The 19,512-nt window shown below is 45.3% G+C and overlaps 1 protein-coding gene across 2 annotated transcripts in view; it reads left to right on the forward strand.

Annotated features, from left to right (window-relative positions):
• The window catches only part of CLSPN (claspin), a 100,476-nt gene that overhangs the window by 51,943 nt on the left and 29,021 nt on the right, over positions 1-19,512 (forward strand). For both annotated transcript variants that reach the window (XM_075195475.1, XM_075195476.1), the window contains 3 exons: positions 565-679; positions 7,047-7,116; positions 15,818-15,921. In XM_075195475.1, coding sequence (XP_075051576.1) covers positions 565-679; positions 7,047-7,116; positions 15,818-15,921 — 289 coding nt within the window. The remainder of the gene's footprint in view (positions 1-564; positions 680-7,046; positions 7,117-15,817; positions 15,922-19,512) is intronic.

Consider the following 19,512-nt stretch of genomic DNA (forward strand, 5'->3'; position numbering starts at 1 on the left):
TTGAATGTCCTTTTTGAAATGTGAAGTGTTTTTGTCAGTGGGCTTTTGGACATGCAAAATATATTGGTGTAGCCTGGAAAGGTTACTGCTTGTATTACGGTGGCAGCGTATGTCCTTAGGAAGCTCTGGAATGACTAATCCAGTGTATCGCTTCAGTTAAAGAAAAATTGATATTGACTTTTGTGGGTTTTTTTTTGTGTTTGACCAAACACTTTTATATGCTTTAAAGTCAATTCCCAAAAACTGATGTAGTTGTATGCCTCCCCTGAGCCCATTTTCCTTTATGCTGGGTGAGATTAGTCCATAGGAGGATCTTTTTCTCAATGTTAACCACTACAAAGCTTATTATCAGGCCCATTGCTTCATTCAAGTCTCACCGTGATGTGAAGTGGTCCTTGTTGTCAGGTTTGCGCATTGTTTTGTTTTGCTTTTTCTTTACAGGGCAAAGGAGTCCCAGGGTGGATGTACAATGGTGGGAATTCATTTGCAAAAGTTAAAGTATTATTTTAAATGTCACGTGTTGTGTAAACATTGCTTAGTGCATCTAGGACTTGTCTTTTCCAGCTGACGACTTAACTCACGACGACTCGGCGTCTGTTAGTGCTTGTCCAGAGACTGAGAAGGAGGATCTCCTGTCTGATGCAGCTGCTCTGGGTTCAGGTTCCTTCCACATAAATAGGTAAGTAGTTAAATGTATCATTAGAAGTCTCTGGTTTCTGTGTATGCTGTCAAAAAAAACCCAACATTCTTGCCTTTTGGTTTTGTATCTCGGTGGGGAGGGTGGGGTGTGTGTTTGCTGCTTGCTTATACCTTGCCTAAGGCAGAGGTGCCCAAACTCAGTGCACAAGAGCTACCAACAGTTCATGATTTAGTATTTTTTTTCAATCATGCACAGGTGAGACCTGGACATGCAGAAACTGAGCCGTTAAATCTAGAAATTAGATGCATCTAGGGTATATATAATAAAGTAACGTTTTTGGGGTAAATTTCTTCATCTTGGGGTATAGTGTGCTGTATCTTGGGAGTAAGCACTAATTCTAACTACAAACTTGTCTGTACTGTAGCCCCCCCTCTACAAACCCGAGGACCTGTGTGTCAATTTGTGTCCATGGATTAAGGCAGGGTTTTTTGTTTTCTTTTGTAGCAAGGAACAATTTCCATAATTTCTATATTTTATTTTGTACACTGCAATTCACAAAGAAATACACCACTACTACAGTGACCCCTTGCAATGAGCATTTGCTGTTTCTGCTAAGGACCATACTCTGGGGATGATGCTACTGAGATGGTGGAGCCAGCCTTGAAAAATGACCTAACTCAATTCATCGCCAAACTGACAAGGCATGCAGCGTGTCCTGTGGAGTTATGAGAACACATCCCTCCTAGTGTTTCCCTAAGGACTTCAGCTGTAGATCCCCCTTGTAAGGATTTTTTGCCTTAATAAGCCCAAGACCCTATAGTAGTCCAGGAGCCTCCTTGGGTTTGAAACCTTGAAATGTCTGTAAAAGGTTTTGATCTAGTGTCTCCCTCTCTGATGAGGTTAATGATCTGGTCATCTAGCAAGCCTCGCAAGCGTCTGAAATCCACCCACGTCTACTTCCTAGGAAATCCTGGATCGTAACGTTCTTATCCGGAAGGTCAAATTACAGGGAACTTGACTATCGGACAGGGTGTTGATCTGATGTTAACTGCTCGACATGTCCTCCGTATTCAGTATCCAGAACCTCAGCTTCCTCCAGATGTTTCCTAGTTCAAAAGGAGAAAGGGGCACACAGTCTCTTTTTTTCCATCCTCCCCACAGTTAGCAGAACTCTTGGGTGAAGGCTGGCACAACCAGTTTCAAGTACTGCAGAGGTTTTGCTTCACCTTCTCCGAAAAGATAATGGGTAAATGGGAGTTTGCCACCGCATCTATTGCCCGTCTGGCTAAATCCACTATTATTCCTATTATGAACGCTGCGTCTTTGAAGATCGGCACAAAACGAAAATGTGAAGGGATTTTAAAGTTGGTCTTTACTGCAGCCAATGCATTACCTAGTCCCGCTCTAGCACCCACTTGGGTAAATAAAGTGATAGAAAGATGAGCTGAACACATCAGTGAGGGCTTTCTATCTGGTACTCAGATCTGAATTTTTTCTTAGTGGATCATGTAAAGGAAGTGTCACAGTATTTAGGAAATGCAGTCCTTGATGCTGGTCAATCTGTCCAGAATCTTGGCCTCAATAGTTATAGCCAAACGCACTCTTTGGCTTAGATCCTGGGAGGCAGGTATGGCGTCCAAGAGGACGCTGGAAGCTTGACCATTGGAGGGGGAGTGACCAATGGATCAGATCTTCGGTTTTGTGTGTCAGAGGTATTCGAGAGAGAGTTGATGTCTTGGACCTCTTAGTGCTTCCACTCTAGCAGTTCTGTTCCATGCCCTATCCAAGGGAATAGTCCATCCGCTCCCATGTGTCGAAGAGCGGTTTTTAGACATAACTATTGCTTGTACGAAATCTTGACATTACTATATTTTTTGTTCATCCTGTATCTGAAATCCCTGAATGCGCATCTACAAGTAGAGTATTCAGAATGGAGTATTTGTTTAGTCATCAATGGAAAGTCCTCAAGAAAGCAAGATGAATTTCTCCCCTCCATGAACAGAAGACTTAAATCTACACATCATAATCTATAAGTGACGTTCGAGCTTCTGAACGTTTGTGGTTTGGAAAAATCCTATTATCAGTTCAGAGCTTTGCCTTTGATTTAGACACAGCACCAATGGTATTCACCAGATATGGAGACATGGCAGCTCTTTTGAGATCAAAAGGAGGCATGGAGGTAGTCATCCCAGACCGGCTTAGAAGATCATGGTACGCTGTCATTTTTAAACATGTTGGCAGACCTACTCTGGAGTCTGCCACGAAGTTGGGTCCTATTTTACCACTGAAACTTGGCACGACAGGCTTTAACAGTGTGGCATGACTCTTCGAGGTAAGGCACTCTCTGTGAATGTCATTCAGGCCTTGATCAATGCCTGGAAACAGGTCTACTCTAAAAATCACCACAGAGTGAAATCAGGGGGTTTATTAATGTTCAACTGCGCAATGTTCTGCAGGTAGTTCCTTGGGACCAAAATTTGAGCTTCTGGAATCTATTGATATTCTGGTGCTTCTTTCTCTGAGTCTGTCCTGTGGGACTTGTTTAGAAAAATAACTGAGTTCACTGCAGCATGGGGATATATATTAGGGAGGGAGCTTACAGGTATGCAAAGTCATAATGGAGGCTTTATATACCCATGGTACCAGTGTCCTGTAATATATTCAAAGTAGAGGATTTAACGTAAGCATAAAACAATAGGACTTTTATAATTGTGCTTCCCATCTATTTGTTTTTAAGTCTGCACCTACAGTTGAAGAATGGAAAATTTTAGTCACACTGGTTATGGGTTATGTTTCACCTGTTGGAGACTGGGCACAGGACACCAAAAATTGCTGGCATCTCCCCTATATGATCCCTCATGATTTCCCTGCTCTTTTGTTCTCTTTCTAGTTTCTGGTCTCATAGACAATTAGTTGCATTGGATGTGGAGTGGTTAGTCATTGCAGCTTACCTGTGCCCCTTGTTCTCTCCACTGTGCATCATCAGACATCTTGTTTAAGCCTCAATAACTAGAAGAGTAAACTAGTTTGAGTGGCCAGATCACATCCAAATTGCCCACCTAAGTGTTGCGGACGTTTCTGAAAACTTTGCCTATGAGGGCAGCCTGGCAGGACTGTTCCTCCAGTGGACATGGTGTGGAAGACCATATTTTAGTAGTCTGACAAACTCTGAATATCTCTGAGGTGGAACTGATTATTCCAGAGGTTTCCCAGTTGAAACTGACAATTTCTTTCCTCCTTCCCCCACAGTAATCCGTGATGTGAGGGAAGCTCCGATATTCTGATTCTCGTATCCCTTCTCAGACGTGTCATGGGAGATACACACAGTGTGGATGCTCCTGTTGCACACCTGGCAAGGTCCACTACTATTCCTATCCCTAGTGCTGCTGCCTTTTAAGACAGATGGATAGGAAGTGTGAAGGTATTTTGAAATCCATTTACTTAGCCTCTGGTTCTTTACTTCGACAAGATACTAGCAAGGTGGTCTATGTCCAATCCTAAATTGGTGACACAGATCTTCCGTTTGTCGCCACTGACCCGTCAGTCTCTCTTGTTGAGGCTGAAGGCAAAGAATCCTTTTTTTGTTTTTTTTTTGGTCTGGACCATAGTAACCATATGCACCAGCCTACACTGCTGAAGTCCAGTGACACTGAACCTCTATTTTCATGTCCCTGGAGTGGGCAATGCTGCCAATCAACGTTTTCAAGCTTTGGGCAATTTTCAACGTTTTAGTAAAGGCACAATTCTTTCTGAGTAACATACCCATAAGAGTCCAGTCAGACAATGTCACGTTGGTTGTGTATCAGGGGGTTGACCAAAAGTTGCCATGAAGGAGGCTACCAGGATCATGTGCTGGATGGAACGTTATGTCCCGGCCTTAATGGTGGCTTTTATCCCAGGGGTGGGCAATTGGGAAGTAGACTACTTAAGTCACCATGCCATTCATCCAGGGGAGTGGTCCCTCTAACCGAAGGTGTTAGCCCAGATTGTGGACAGGTTGGGTCAACTGGAGGTTTACATAATGGCGTCTCTGATATTTTGCCTGGACCATGGATCTACAGGCATCCCTAGTGGATGCCAGGACTATTCCTTGGAAGTACTGGCTGATATATCTTTATTCCGATTACTTTGGGTCCTGAAGAAGGCCAAGATTGGGGGGGTGCATCCTCTTCGTTCCGTGTGGCTCGGTTCTTCTCTTTCCTCCAGGATGGCCTGGACAATGGCCATCCTGTGTGTTTGACTTCTATTAAGGTTCAAGTCTAGACCTTGTCAGTCTTTCTCCAAGGACGACTAGTTGTGTTGCCGGAGATTCGCGCTTTTCTTCTGGGGTTCCATTGCGTCCAACCACCTTTTGTCCGCTGGTGGTGCCGTGGGACCTGAATTTTGTTCTTTCAGTGTTGCAGAAGTCGCTGTTTTAACCTTTTTATAATTTGTTCCCTTTAAAAATTCTGTCTTTTTATTTGCCATATCATCTGCGAGAAGGGGTTCTGGGTTGGCGGTCCTATCCTGCAGGTCACCCTTTCTTATTTTTCATGAAGACAGTTGTTTTATGCACCAAGGCCTCTTTCCAACCCAAATTGGTATCCAAATTTCACATCAACCAGGACATTGTTATACCTGTGTTGACCTGCGACTTGCAGTTAGGTTCTAAAGATTCACTTCTTTTGTTGAATGTGGTTCGGTCTTTAAAGATTTATGTGGACTGCACATCATCTATGCGTTAAAATTGTATCCTGCTGTTAAACAACGCTCATAAGAGAGGATGGCCGAAAAACTAAACTGACAGTTGGCAGATCGATCAACACTATTACTTGTCAGACTTATCTCTAGGAGGGTTCTCTAATTCCAGAGGACATCACTGTTCTGGAACAGTGAAGAGGTTGGTGAACACCACCTGTGAAAGAGGACAGTGATTACATAAAATGGGTTAAGGGAGAGTGCACTGTTCTTGTTGAGATATTGGGATACCTGGCCAATCAGTGGATAGTATTACCGGTGGCAATTTATTTAAGCAATTGTTAAATACAGTAATTAACAATGACTCATGTGTCTGCGCTAACTTGTTTAATTTCAGCTTTTGCCTGTGCTCCAGTATCGCACTCAGGTAAATATCTAGTAATAGAATATTTAAGGTTTATCAATAAAGAGTTTTTATGGATTGGGGATAAAGATAGACACAGCAATTATAGTGGTTCACTCCACCAGCTCGGTCATATCCTCCTGGGTGGTCCGTTATTGAGCATCAGTCGAGCAAGTGTCGGGCAACTACCTGGTCATTCGTTCACCAGATTCTACCGCTCTAATGCCTTTTCGGCCAAAGCTAGCGTCTTTGGAGATAAAGTTTTGCATGCAGCGTGGTCTGAGCGTACCACCCATATGAGCAGCTTTGGAACTTCCCCCATGGTCAGCATAGTCCTCCTAATGGCTGCGCTCCCACCCTTTTTGTTCTGACAGTTTTTGGTTGTATGTTCTGTTTGAATGTGAATTTAGTCCTATCCTTTAAACAAGCTTTGCTGGTTAAATAAACTGATGGTCCTCCGTCTAGAGGGCATGGATGGGGAGGGAGCAGGCCAATCAGTTTGTTAGCCTTTTAGTGCCTTACTCCCAGCACAGCGCTCTCTATACCCCATGGTCAGCAGTGTCCTCCAAATGGGTTAAGATAAATTAGTTTTACAGTGAGTACAAGAATTCTTGTTTCAGATCTGTTCCATTTCAGCAGAGAGTTGAAATCTGAGCTAGTTAGCTGGTTGAGTACAATGAAAATTTTTATGTTACTTCATTTGAATGTTTATTGGATAGTTGTGTTGGGAATTGAAATGTCAAATTTGGAAACTTGTAAGTCTTGATAAGACTAAAGTTCAAAGGGGTAATTTTGTACAACAGATGTTTTGAGATAACCTGTCTCCCCTCATCCACTTGTCTTATAGTTGCTATCCACACTTCTAGTCATACATTGTTCTTCCTAGAGTCGTTTGCTAAATTCTTCTTTTTCAATCTCGACGACTTTGTGATGTTTAAATGCTTTTTTATTTTTCTCAATGGTTTTATTTCAACTAATTCAATGTTTGAAGAAAACGTCCATTTTAGTTCAAGATTTGCAAGTCATTCATAAATTCCACGTTTCACTTCACATAGAAGCAGTTTGCTAGCTTTATACCAAATCAGGCAGCTGCTTGCAAGTTCCCATTTGGAGAGTGTAGACTATTACATGGAGGGAGATCTGCCAGCTTGACCATGTCTGTTGCTTTACAGACTATAAAATGTAGTAAACTTAAGTGGAGTTTGGTGACTCCACATCAGCTAAGCCACGCCTCCAAAATTAATTTAGTTTAAAAACACTATTTTTGTATTAGGTCTGCTGTCCCACTAGAAAATAGGTCTAATTTTAATTTACTATTGTCCATAGTGAAAATGAAGAGGAAGAAGAGTTTGGTGATTTCCAGCTTCTGCCATGTGATGAATCTGACAGTGAAGAGGTTAGTGAACACCACCTGTGAAAGAAGACAGTGATTACATAAAATGGGTTATGGTAGAGTGCACTGTTCTGGTTGAGATATCGGGGTACCCTGTGGTTATTTTGCCCTGGCCAATCAGTGGACAGTATGCCTGGTGGATAACTAGCAATGACAGTCTGCGCTAAATGGTTAATTTCAGCCCATCGCCTGTGCTCCAGTATCTCTCACTAAGGCAAATATCTAGCAATAGAATATGTAAGGTTTATCAATAATGCGTTTTTCCGGATTGGGGATAAATATACACACAGCAATTATTGTGGTTTTAGGAAAGAGACACTGCAGTGCATTAGCAACAAGACGTTTTTTAATCTCTGTAAAAATCCGTTTCTCTCTACTTGTTTAAAATGCTCTGTCAAATTACCTGTGGGGCAAAACAGACCAGGGGTCCGTTTGTGCACAGTGTGAAACTTTACTCAGTAGCTAAGTACCCCACTGGGGAATAACTAGTTAATGAGGTTCCTTGTTGTAATTGAGAGATGTGTGTGTGTGTGTGTGTGTATATATATATATATATATAGATAGATCTCCTTTTGCCTGCTCCCTCTTCCAAGTTTGAGCCCTCCTAGGAGCCGGGCACAGTCGCTGCAGGCTGTGTCCGTCCTCCTGTGCTGATAGCAAGCTGCCTGCACACACTGCGTCAGGAAGGTTGGCAGGAGGTAAGTGAAGCCCTCTCCCAGCATAGTGCTGAGAGAGGGGGGAGTAGAAAAATGCAGTGGTTCCCTGAGCTGGCTGCTTTTTACTTAGTGCAGTCATTTTCTATTTTTAGCTCAGGGAACGGGGTCAGGCTAGGGTCACTAACATAGTGAGCCCTGCTAGGCACTGGATTGGTTGAGGAGGTTGTCATGTTTGGACGATAGCCAATCCAATGCTGGGCCCTGGGGGAAGTGGTTTCCTCTTATGCACTTCCCCCGTGGTGGTCTTTCACTCCTCATGTGCAGACACCAGAATAGACAGCCATTTTATAGCTCCAGCTTCTCCCCTTTTCTGTCCCGAGTCCTGTAAAGTAAAGGGTTGGGGGTAGTTGTTTTCAAAAGTTTGTCTTTTACACTCGTAAGCTTTTTTCGCTGTATTGCAGGCTCGCTTTCTATTCTAGTTTTCGTGCTGCTTGTTACCTGTATTGTGGTGTTTTGTCCCATCTGTTAACATGTCGGAGAGGGAAAAATCCATGAGTGGTAGGACTGGTGTTACATTTATGCTGAGTTTCACCTGTGCTGTCTGTCACGCTAAGTTACCATCTGGGCAGTCAGGCGCCCAGGCTCTGTGCGTAATCTGTCGCCCCACGGAGAGCACACCGTGTGAAACAGCACCTGCTTGTTCACATACGGAGGAACCCGCCTGGGCTCGGTCTCTTTAATACGGTGGCTGAACTTGCTCAGATGGTACGGTCTCAAGCTGCTCCATCTTCAGATTCAGCTTCCTCTGTTGCGAATGACATGCGTTCTAGTTCGCAAACTCGGGGTTTAACTGTTTCTGCCCCGGTGGAGTCTGTAGGACCAGCCTGTGTACAGGGTCTTGCATCCTCTGTACAGGGTTTGGTTGTGGGTTCTTCATCTTTAGAGAGGATGATGCAATTTGCCGCACCGTCTTCCTAACATAAGCGTAAGAGGGTGGCCGCACACCTCTTCAGGAAAATGATTCAGATTCTTATTGTGGTTTCCAGGAAGAGGGTGAGTTACTGTTGAATTCTGACATAGATGCCCCTTCGATGGTGGAGGTGGTACATGCTGATTGTCAGTGTGGTTGCGTTAATTCAGGCTATGTGTCAGGTAGTTGATCCTGAGGAAGACGTCCCTGAGGCTGCTGAGTCTTCTCTTTTTGTAAGGCACAAAAAGAAATATTTTTCCATTACGGCCTCTTCCCAGTTGGAAAATTTGTTGTCAGAACCTTGGGCTTTTCCAGACAGGAAGTTCCAGGTATCTCGGCGACTGCAGTCATGTTACTTTTCCCCCTGAAGTTCTCGCTAAATGGGAGACGCTTCCACGGGTGGATGCGGCTGTGGCAAGGTTAGCCAAGGTAACTACTATTCCTCTTCCTAACCAGGCCACTCTTAAGGATGGTACAGACCGTAAGGTTGAGACCGTTCTCAAGTCCATTTTTGTGGCAGCAGGTGCTTATTTGAGGACTGCGTTGGCCTCAGCGTGGGTTAGCAAAGCTGTAGAACGCTGGTCAGAACAGCTGTCTGAAGGTGTGTTGGCAGACAGGCCGTCCTCTGAACTGCTTCCATTAGTGGACCAAATTCAGAGGGCAGCAGATTATTTAAGAGGCTGCTGTGGACACGGGAGTGATTGGGGCACGTGTTTCTGCCTCTGCAGTTTCAGCTCGTCGTACTCTGGCTTAAGTCCTGGGAGGCGGATGTAGAGTCTAAAAAGGCTCTTGAGTCCATTCTTTTTTCTGGAGGTGTTTTGTTTGGACCTCAGCTTGACTCCTTTATCAGTCAAGCAACAGGGGATAAGAGCACCTTCCTCCCTGTCAATGCTTCCAAGCAGAGGATGTCTAGATTTTGGGCCTTTCGTTCTGCAGGAAGATTTCGGGGACAATATTCCTCAGGCCAATCTTCTAGAGGCTAGTCATCCGCCCCTAGAGGTGGTTTGCAGCGGGGGCGTCAGGCCTGGTCTGCTCGACGTCCAGCAGCAAAGCCTGCAGACAAGCAGTCCGCATGATGGTCATTTTGCTCCTCCGCTGTCGCAGGTGGTAGGAGCCCGTCTTCTGCTGTTCAGGGATCGGTGGTGTCAGTCCACTACCGATGTCTGGGTTCGGGGAGTGGTGAACCAGGGTTACAAGTTTGATCTGCTCGGTATCTCCCCTCCCCAGACGGTTCTGCAACGGGTGTTCTTCCATCAGGACAAGATCCTAGCTTTGCAGAGGATGGTGAAATCCCTGTTGGTGGCAAAGAGACCTTCCATTCATTTTGCAATGAGACTCCCGGGCAAGATGGTATCGTCATTCGAGGCAATTCAGTTTGCTCAGTTCCATGCACAGCAGTTCCAATTGGAACTTCTGTCGCAATGGAACAAATCCCATCGATTTCTGGCAAGTCAGATTTTCTGCCCGTCTCGGTAGACGCGTCAGTCGCTCCTTTTGTTGGTTACACAAGCAGAACCTCAGCAGGGGACGCAAATTCTCAATTTGGAATTGGACTCTAATAACAACGGATGCCAGCCTTCGAGGTTGGGGGGCTGTCTGTCTTCAGGCTCGGTTTCTGGGGCTTTGGACTCAGAAAGAATCCAAGCTTCCAAAAAATGTTTTAGAACTGAGCAGTGTTGCGGGCTCTTATGAGTGCGCAACACTTGCTGCAGTAAAGATCCAGTTGGACAATGTCACTGCAGTGGCATATTTCAATCATCAGGGGGGCACGAAGAGTCCCTTGGCCATGAGGGAGACTCGCAGGATTTTTCAGTGGGCTGAATCTCACATTTCGCCACTCATGGCCATTTTCATTCCCAAATTGAAAATTGGGAAGCAGATTTTCTAAGCAGGCAGACTCTGCATCCGGGAGAATGGTCCCTCCATCCGGAGGTGTTTCAGCAGTTAGTGGTGAGATGGGGTCAGCCGAATGTCGACATGATGGCATCTCTGTTGAATCACAAGGTTCCCCGCTACTGTTCCCGTGCAAGGGATCCCGGGGCAGTCACGGTAGACGTTATGTCCGTCCCTTGGAGGTACCCTTTCCTCCGATAGCCATGCTTCCACGAGTACTGAAAATGGTGAAGAGAAAGGGTGTTCCAGTGCTTTTAGTAGCGCCGGATTGGCCGCACAGGGCCTGGTACACCGACGTACTCTTCATGGCAGGAGGTCAGTCGTGACCCAGGGTTCATTTCGTCATCTAGGTTTGCAACGCCTGGCTTTAACGGCGTGACTGTTGGGGTCAGGACCCTAAGAGCTAAGGGTTTTTCGGAACGGGTGGTACAGACCATGCTCCGTGCTTGAAAACCGGCTTCGGCCAAAATATATCAGTCTGGAGGACATATATTGGTTGGTGTGAGAAGAAGGGATATCCTACGTCGTCTTTTTGTCTGACCAGGTTACTGAGGTTCATGCAGGTTTGCGTCTTAGTTCTCTTAAAGGTCAGGTGTCAGCTCTTTCGATCTTCTTTCAAATAAAACTTGCTGTCATACCTGATGTGCAAACTTTCATTCAAGGTGTTCTCCATGTTCAACCTCCTTATGTTCCTCCGGTTCCCCCATGGGATTTGAATTTGGTGTTGAGGGCTTTACAACATCCACCGTTTGAACCATTGAATACGGTGGATTTCAAATTTTTAACTTTGAAAACTGTTTTTCTTTTGGCCATTTCTACGGCACGCAGAGTTTCAGAGCTTGCTGCTTTGTCTTGCAAGCCTCCTCTGCTGGTTTTTCATGAGGATAGGGCAGTTCTTCGAACCAAGCCCTCCTTCCTCCCTAAGGTTGTATCGAAGTTTCATTTGAATCCGGACAAAATGTTATTCCGGCTCTCTGATTCCTCATCTTCTGATAACGATGAGTCCCATTCGTTATCTTGATGTTGTTCGTGCCTTGCGAATTTATGTTAAAAGATCACAGAAACTGTGCAAGACTGAGGATCTTTTGATTATGTATGATCACAAGAGGCTGGCCAGCTTCTAAAGTGACCATTACTAGGTGGATTGCGGCTGTTATAGGTTAGGCTTACAGTGGGGCTGGGGAGCCTGTCCCAGATAATTTCCAGGCGCATTCTACAAGATCTGTTAGTGCTTCCTGGGCGGCCCGCCATGGTGCCTTTAGTGAACAGTTGTGTAAAGTGGCCACGTGGTCATCTGTACACACTTTCACAAAGTTTTACAGATTTAATGTTTGCATCTAGGGATGAAAGTTTTGGGAGAAAGGTGCTTCGTGACGTTTGTTCTGAGCGTTCCCTCCCGTGAGACAGCTTTGGGATGTCCCCTATGTTCCCAGTGTCCCCCAAAGATGATAGAGAAAATGGGATTTTTATAGTTACGTAAAATCCATTGGTGGACACCAGTCGCCCGCCCTTAAACGCTCTGGTTTCTCTTTCTGTTTGACATGTCTGGTTGTGAAGAGAATGATGATTTGTTATTTTATTCTTTCATTGTTTTTCCTCTATCTCCACTTTCTGTGGGCTTGGTTAAACATAGACTGAGGCTTTGCAGAAGGTGGGGTATAGAGGGGGAGGAGCTAAGTATAAAAATACCATTTTTTTTCTCTGTTTGGTCCAGAACTGGCCAGTATGATTAGACAAGCAACCCGAGGTAAAAGTACTTTCCTGCCTGTGAATGTCCCTAAACCACGAACTCTGTGTTTTGGATCTTTTTGGAAATCCATTCTTATGAACACGGGCTATAAAGTTCAGCCCGCCAATAAAGGTAGACTCCTTGCAACACGAAGACAGTCGCAAACGGGTAGAGATGCTTACTCCAAAAGATGTCCAAATCACAAGATCTCAAAAAAATAATCATTTGCATGACGGGGCCTTCTTCTCCTCGCGACTGCGGTGGTATGGAGTCGCCTACAATTATTCAAATATCAGTGGGCGGCATCCACCTGAGATATTTGGATCTTGGGGATCAAGTCCTGAGTGGCAGAAACTCCAGGTAATTTTTTTTTTAAACTTGTTCTTGGTGCCCAAACAGGACTGTTCATTTCCATCAATTCTAAATCTCAAGGGGCTTAACAAATATCTACGAGTAGACAAGTTTTTCAGATGGAATCAGTCCTTGGTTTTTACAGTAGGAAGCTCCGATTATCAATTTAGGGTGTTACCCTTTGGCTTTCCACAGCCAATAGAGATTTCACAAAGATGGCATTAATGGCAGCACATTTACGTGCCTTGGGTGTTAACATTATTCCGCATTTGGACTTTTTTTTCTCCTCAATCCTCATCGGGTCCTATTCTCTATCAGCATCTGACTGTCTATTCGAGTTCTGGAGCAACACTGTTGGATAATCAATTATTCCAGATCCCAGTTGATGCCCTCACAGAGGATGAGGTTTCTAGGATTGATAAGGAACACCACTTTTCAGAAGATCTGTCTCCAGATCCTTCTGTACAGATCCCTACAACTCTCTCTGTACGGTTAATACTGAGTCACCCTTGTCCTTCCATGTGCTTGGGCATGGGGATTATAGGGTTGATGGTATCGACGTTGAAACTCTCCCATTCGGTCGTTTCCATTCTCGTATGTTCCAGTAGAATCTAATAAGACAATGGTCGGGTCCCAGACTCTCCAGGGAGACTCATAAACCTCTGAAATGGTGGCTAGTTCAAGAGCTTCTGATGATGGGCCGATCTCTTGTCATGTGGTCTTGGATTTTGATGACCACAGATGCCAGTCTGAAGGGTTGGAGAGTTGTTGTTCTCGTGCTTCGTCTCCAGGGTATTTGAACAGACAAGGAGGTGCTTCGGCCCATAGATGTTGTCGAGCCAAGAGCCATGCTGTTAGCCCTCCAGGGAGCTCAGTCTCTCCTTCAAAGAAAACCAGTCCATCTCCAATCTGTCAATGCCACTGCAGTGGCATATATAAATTGCCAAGGAGGAACAAGAAGCGCAGGAGCTATGCGGGTAGCAGAACAGGTCATCTTGTGGGCAGAGAAATTAATTCCAGCGATTTCGGCAGGGTTTATTCCTGGAGTGAACAACTGGAAGCGGATTATCTCAGCAGGCATGCAGTTCTTTCGGGAGAATGGGAACTGCATCCTCAGGCGTAGGTTTATAAATGGAGCCTACCAGATCTTGATCTGATGGCATCCAGACACAATCACTAGGTTCTAAGATTCTGCTTAAGAACCAAAGTTTCTATGGCGGTGGATGTACTGTCCATGAGGTGGGACTCCTGTAAGGCGAGTAATGTTGGAAAGACTTCCGGTCATTCTGGTGGCACCGAATTCGCCCAGGCAGATCTGATTCGTCAAAATCTTGCTTCTGGTGGAAGGGTCAGGCTGGGCTCTTCCCCTCAGGCCCGATCTTCTCAATCATGAACCATTTACACCATCCAGACTTGCCTCGCGTGGTTGTTGAAGCCGACCTTTGTCGGTCGATGAGGTTCTCTTCCAGGGAAGTGGAGACACTGATAAAGGCTCGGAAGCCGGTATCCGCTAAGATCTGTCAATGTGTGGAGGATCTATGTACAGTAGGGAAGAAGTGTCATAACCCTTCCTCTTTCAAATGAGCTGTTTTCTGGCCTTTTTTCAGGATGGGTTAGAGATGGGACTAAGACTGATTTCTTTGAAGGTTCAGGTCTGCACTTTAAATTTTCTTTCAATACCGCTTGTCTTTCCTCCCTAACGTTTGTACTTTCCTGCAGGGGGTGATTCGTGTTCAGCCACCCAACATATCTTCGTTGTCCATGTGGGATTTGAACCTGGTTATTGAGGTTCTTCAGCGCCTTTCTTTCGAACCCCTGGAGTCTGCTGATCTGCATTTCTTGATGTGGAAGGTGGTTTTGCTCACCATTGCATCTGCTCAACGGGTGTCGCAGCTTGGAGCCTTGTCCTGTATGGTTCCTTATCTGGTGTTCCATGAGGATAGGGCAGTTCATAGGAGCATACCTACTTTCTTGCCTAGGGTGGTTCTGGCCCTTAGAGAAAGGATTGTTCCTTCTGGGCCTTCTTCCTCTGTTAGTCTTGACGTGGTCCGGGCTTTACGGGTTTAAGTGGACAGGACTTCTGCTGGTTGCAGGTCTGATTAAGCTTGCTTATGTGTATGGAAATCTGCCTGTTCCTCAGGTTCTCACTGCGCACTCATCCCGTGTGGTGGAGGCTTCCTGTGCTGCTCTCCATGGAGCATCTGCAGAGCAGCTGTGTAGGGTGGCGACCGGGTCTATATTAGGGCATTTAGACTGTAAGCTCCAATGGGGCAGGGACTGATGTGAATGAGTTCTCTGTACAGCGCTGCGGAATTAGTGGCGCTATATAAAATAAAAGATGATGAGCCTTTTACTTGGGACGTTAGTATTACTGAGGTCTGTGGGGTTGCAGAGGGGAGGAGTCAGCAGCAAACTTAGTTGTTAACTATTTAATTGCCAACTCCATGCACTCTTATACAAACCATGGTAGCAGTGTCCCCCAGATGGAATCTGAGAGAGCTGAAACGTAAGTACAAAAATCTTCTCTCTTCCCTGCAATTTGAACTTTTTGCCAGTTTGAGAAGATGGTGTAAAATAGTACATCTGCTGCTTCTGTCTTTTAAAAAGAGAAGTCAGAAGAATCTAATCTCCGGTTCTGCAAATTCTAAAGTCTGCTGAACCCCCCCCCAGGATTAAGTCACCCACACTGTGTATTCTGGAGGCATCCTCTGGACTATAAGTTTCTTCCCCCCCCTCAGGCTTGTCCACTAACTTCCCATCCGCTTCATAAGAAAGATCTGTTTAATTTGCATAGCAACAAGAAGGTAACGTGTACACATTGAGAAGTTTTTAAACCTTAAGACAGGGTTTCCCAAACCCAGTCCTCAGGGCTCCCCAACAGTGCAGGTTTTCCGGATCACATGTGACATAATTAGGACCACCTGTGGATCTGTTACAATGTCTCAGTCAGTAGTGAATACACCTGTGCTCCAGCAAGGAGATATGGAAAACCTGCACTGTTGGGGAGCCCTGAGGACTGGGTGTGGGAAACCCTGCCTTAAGAGCTTGAATGTGGCTTTTTTTAAGTGTTGCATTGTATAATATTTATAACTGCTTGTAATCTAGGAAGAAGAAAAAAGTGAAGCAAGTGGACAGGAGGAAGAAAATGAAGATTTGGTGGATGATGAAGAGGAGATTTTGAGAAAAGTACATGGAATTAAGAGGAAGCTGTAAGTAATTGCTGGAGTTCCTAAAGGCAAATGAAAGCAAAATTGGGCACTTAAAAACGGAGTGTCATGTACAAGAGAATTTTCACCTTAAGTGGATTTTAATGTATTAGTTTTGCATGCCTCCTGAATTTTCCTAAATACAGTACTGTCTTCATGGCATTCAGAGCTTTGTTTTCGTTACACTTTGTGTGACACAAGACTGTTGGTCTATGTTATATCCAAGGGCAGTAAAAGTAAGCACTACTTAAATGATATGAAGACACTGAAGAGGGCCAGAAAGGTTATGCAATGAGTTTTTTTTTTTTTTTAACTCTTTATTTAAAGGGGAAACAGGAAAAAATACAATCAACACGATTGACATAAAAATATTAATATTCAAGATGTCTCCATGTTTTATATCGGTGGGCAGGAGGGGGAAACAGGAAGAATGGGTGGGAGGTAGAAAGGCACAAGTATTAACAATATAACTAATAAGTAAGTAACTAAGCAAACTTGGAACATTGCTAGGAAAAGCTAAGCCACACAATTACATTGATTAGCAAAAAGAAAAATAGCACACAAACATTACTCACCAGCAGTCGCCATATCCAGCCTGGGGGGTCCGTAGGCGGCCCAAGAGCTATATTCCATCCGCAGGAGGGGGAGCCGTACTGGATAGGCAGCTACGACTTTCTAGTAAATACCACAGGGCCCACACCCTATCGAAATGATTTATCATAAAGGTAACACGTTATGCTCTCCATGCTTGCGACATTTCCTATGTGGGACCGTAACTCCTGCATAGAGGGAGCCCTAGGGTCTTTCCAATGTTTTGCTATTATCATCATCATCACCATTTATTTATATAGTGCCACTGATTACGCAGGGATTTAGCAGCTGCCAAGATATGGGAGATAAGCTTGTTAGAAGGCCCGCTCTCATCAGGTATATGGTGAGAGAGAAGGAATGACCAGGGTTCCTTACTTATCTGTTGTTCTGACGCAGAGTTTATAAGTGTAAGAACCATGTTCCAGAAAGGAACTATGCGAGGGCAGGTCCACCATATATGTAACATCGTCCCTCTCTGGCCACATTCCCGCCAGCAGCTCGGAGTAGCCGTAGGAAACATTCGAGACAGCTTATCAGGAGTATAGTACACCTTTTAGGCTGTTTCCTTAATTAGTGTAGAGATCGAGCTCTTGGCAATCCCCTCCCTGATCTCCTCCCAGCATGAGTCGTCTGGAGGAGGTCCCAGGTCACTTTCCCATTCCCGCTCATGTCGGCCTGGAGTATCGAAAGTGTAGTCTATGAGCCAATTAGTGAGAGGGGAATGTAGACACATATACTCAAAGGAGGTCGGGGCCCCGAGAATCTCCTGGGGGGGGCATGGGCATGGCAAAGTGTCGGACCTGGAAGTAATCAAAAAAAAAAAAAAGGCGGACAAAATGGTTCAAAGCTATGATGAAGTTCCAACATAGAAGCCCAAGTTTGATTGCCCACCAGGTCCGAAACCATCCGTATTCCCGCCCTGATCCAATGTTTAAATTGCTGTGCAGAATTGCCAGGAGGAAAGTGTGGGTTGCCCCAGAGAGGAGTCAGAGGTGAGATAGGGGAGGACAATTTATATTTGACCCGACGTGAATCCCAAAGGGATAAGCAGAATTTAAGAGAATGAAGAGAGGAGGCTGCTGGTGGTCTATCTATGTTAGCCAAGCCCCAGAGTGCTGCCATAGAGGGGACCCCAACATAGTGGGTCTCCAGGTCCACCCACGCTATAGACTGGTAAGGGGCATAGGTTACCGCCACCTGGGTCAGATGGGATGCCAAATAATAAAATTTAATGTCTGGAAAACCCCTGCCTCCCCGAGCCCTGGGCTTTTTAAGCACTGCTATCGAGATTGTAGGGGGCTTAGCACGCCATATAAACTTTAGGAGGGGAGGAATGCAAATCTCTAAGCACGGAGTTGGGAACCCTCACCGGCAGAGTCTGAAAAAGATATAGCAGTTTAGGGATCAAGTTCATCTTAATAGCGATAATCCTCCCCAGTCACGATATGATATAGCTCTTCCAAGTCTCCAAGGCCTGTTTGATTTTTGACAGAAGGGGGGGAAGTTTTCCCGATACAATCTGTCATAGGTAGAGGTGATATAAACTACAAGATATTTGATCTTATGCGCCTGCCAGCGTAGTGCAAAGTTAGTCTGTAAACTGATTCTAAGGGAAGGGGAAGCATGGAGGAGCATGGCCTTTGATATAACAAAATTAATTTTGTAGCCAGACAGGAGGCCATATTCGTCGATAAGTTTATATAAGGCGGGTAGAGACTTGAGGGTTCGTCAGAGAGAGAAGTATGTCATCTGCGAAGAGAGAGACCTTGAATTCTCGTGGACCCACTGTCGCACCTGAGATCGACGCCGACTGTCTAATCATCGCCGCAAAGGGTTCTATCACTAGTGCAAAGATTAAGAGCGAAAGGGGGCAGCCCTGTCTCGTCCCGTTAGAGAGGGAGAAAGAGTCAGATAAAGATCCGTTAACCAAGACCCTAGCTGAGGGAGAGTTATAGAGGGCGGACACCCCGGTCAGAAATTCAGCCGAGAAGTCGTACGCCTTCAGAGCGAGGGTCATAAAATCCCAAGAAATTCGGTCGAACGCCTTCTCGGCATCCAGTGAGAGCATCATGGCCGGGAGACGTCTTTGGTTAATGATTTGAACAAGGTCTATCGCACAGCGAGTATTCTCCCTAGCCTGGCGACCCGGGATGAACCCCACCTGGTCATAGTGGATTAGATCTGTGAGGACTACATTCAAGCTGGTGGCCAGGATCTTTGCATATATCTTAATGTCCGTAAGGAGAGAGATGGGACGGTAGCTTTCACAGTCGCTAGGGTCCTTCCCCTCCTTATGTATGACTACAATACGCGCCTCTAACATCGATTTAGGGAAGGGATCTCCATGAAAGACCGCATTAAACAGGGAGCAGAGGTGGGGAACTAGGGTCTGAGAATCTTTTGTAGTAGGCTGCGGAGAAGCCATCAGGCCCTGGGTCCTTGGAGGTTTTTTGGGCCTTAATGACTGCCAGTATTTTCTCCGACGTAATCTCATTTATTTGTTGAGTTAGGCTACTAGAAAGGGTAGGGAGATTCGCTTGCCTTAAAAAAGCTGCTATAGTGTGCGCAGGGGGAGCACTCCTGGGATTTAGAGCATCCAAATTATACAATGAGGAATAAAAATTTTGAAACTCGTGCCCTTTCTGGTCAGGACGGTAGATGGGCGAGCCTGAAGGAGACTTTAGCGCCATGACATTGTTTTGAGATCTCTGAGCCCTTAGACGGGTGGCTAATATTCTATTTGCTTTATCTCCCTTCTCATAGAACGTCTGCCGCAGCCGTTTCAGGGCCGCGGCAGTGGATTCAGAGAGGAGGTTCAAATCAAATCTCACCTTTAGAAGTTTGGTCAGCACCTCTTCATCTGGGGATAGTTTATGCTGTCTCTCCAGAGTCTGAAGTTGAATAGTTAATTACGCACGTTTGGAAATGGCTAACTTCTTACGGCGTGAGGCCATGCTAATAAGATGGCCCCGCACTACTGCATTATGGGCTTCCCAGAGGGTC

The sequence above is a fragment of the Mixophyes fleayi genome, chromosome 2 (genome assembly GCF_038048845.1).
Source record: "Mixophyes fleayi isolate aMixFle1 chromosome 2, aMixFle1.hap1, whole genome shotgun sequence".
Classification (NCBI taxonomy): Eukaryota; Metazoa; Chordata; class Amphibia; order Anura; family Limnodynastidae; genus Mixophyes; species Mixophyes fleayi.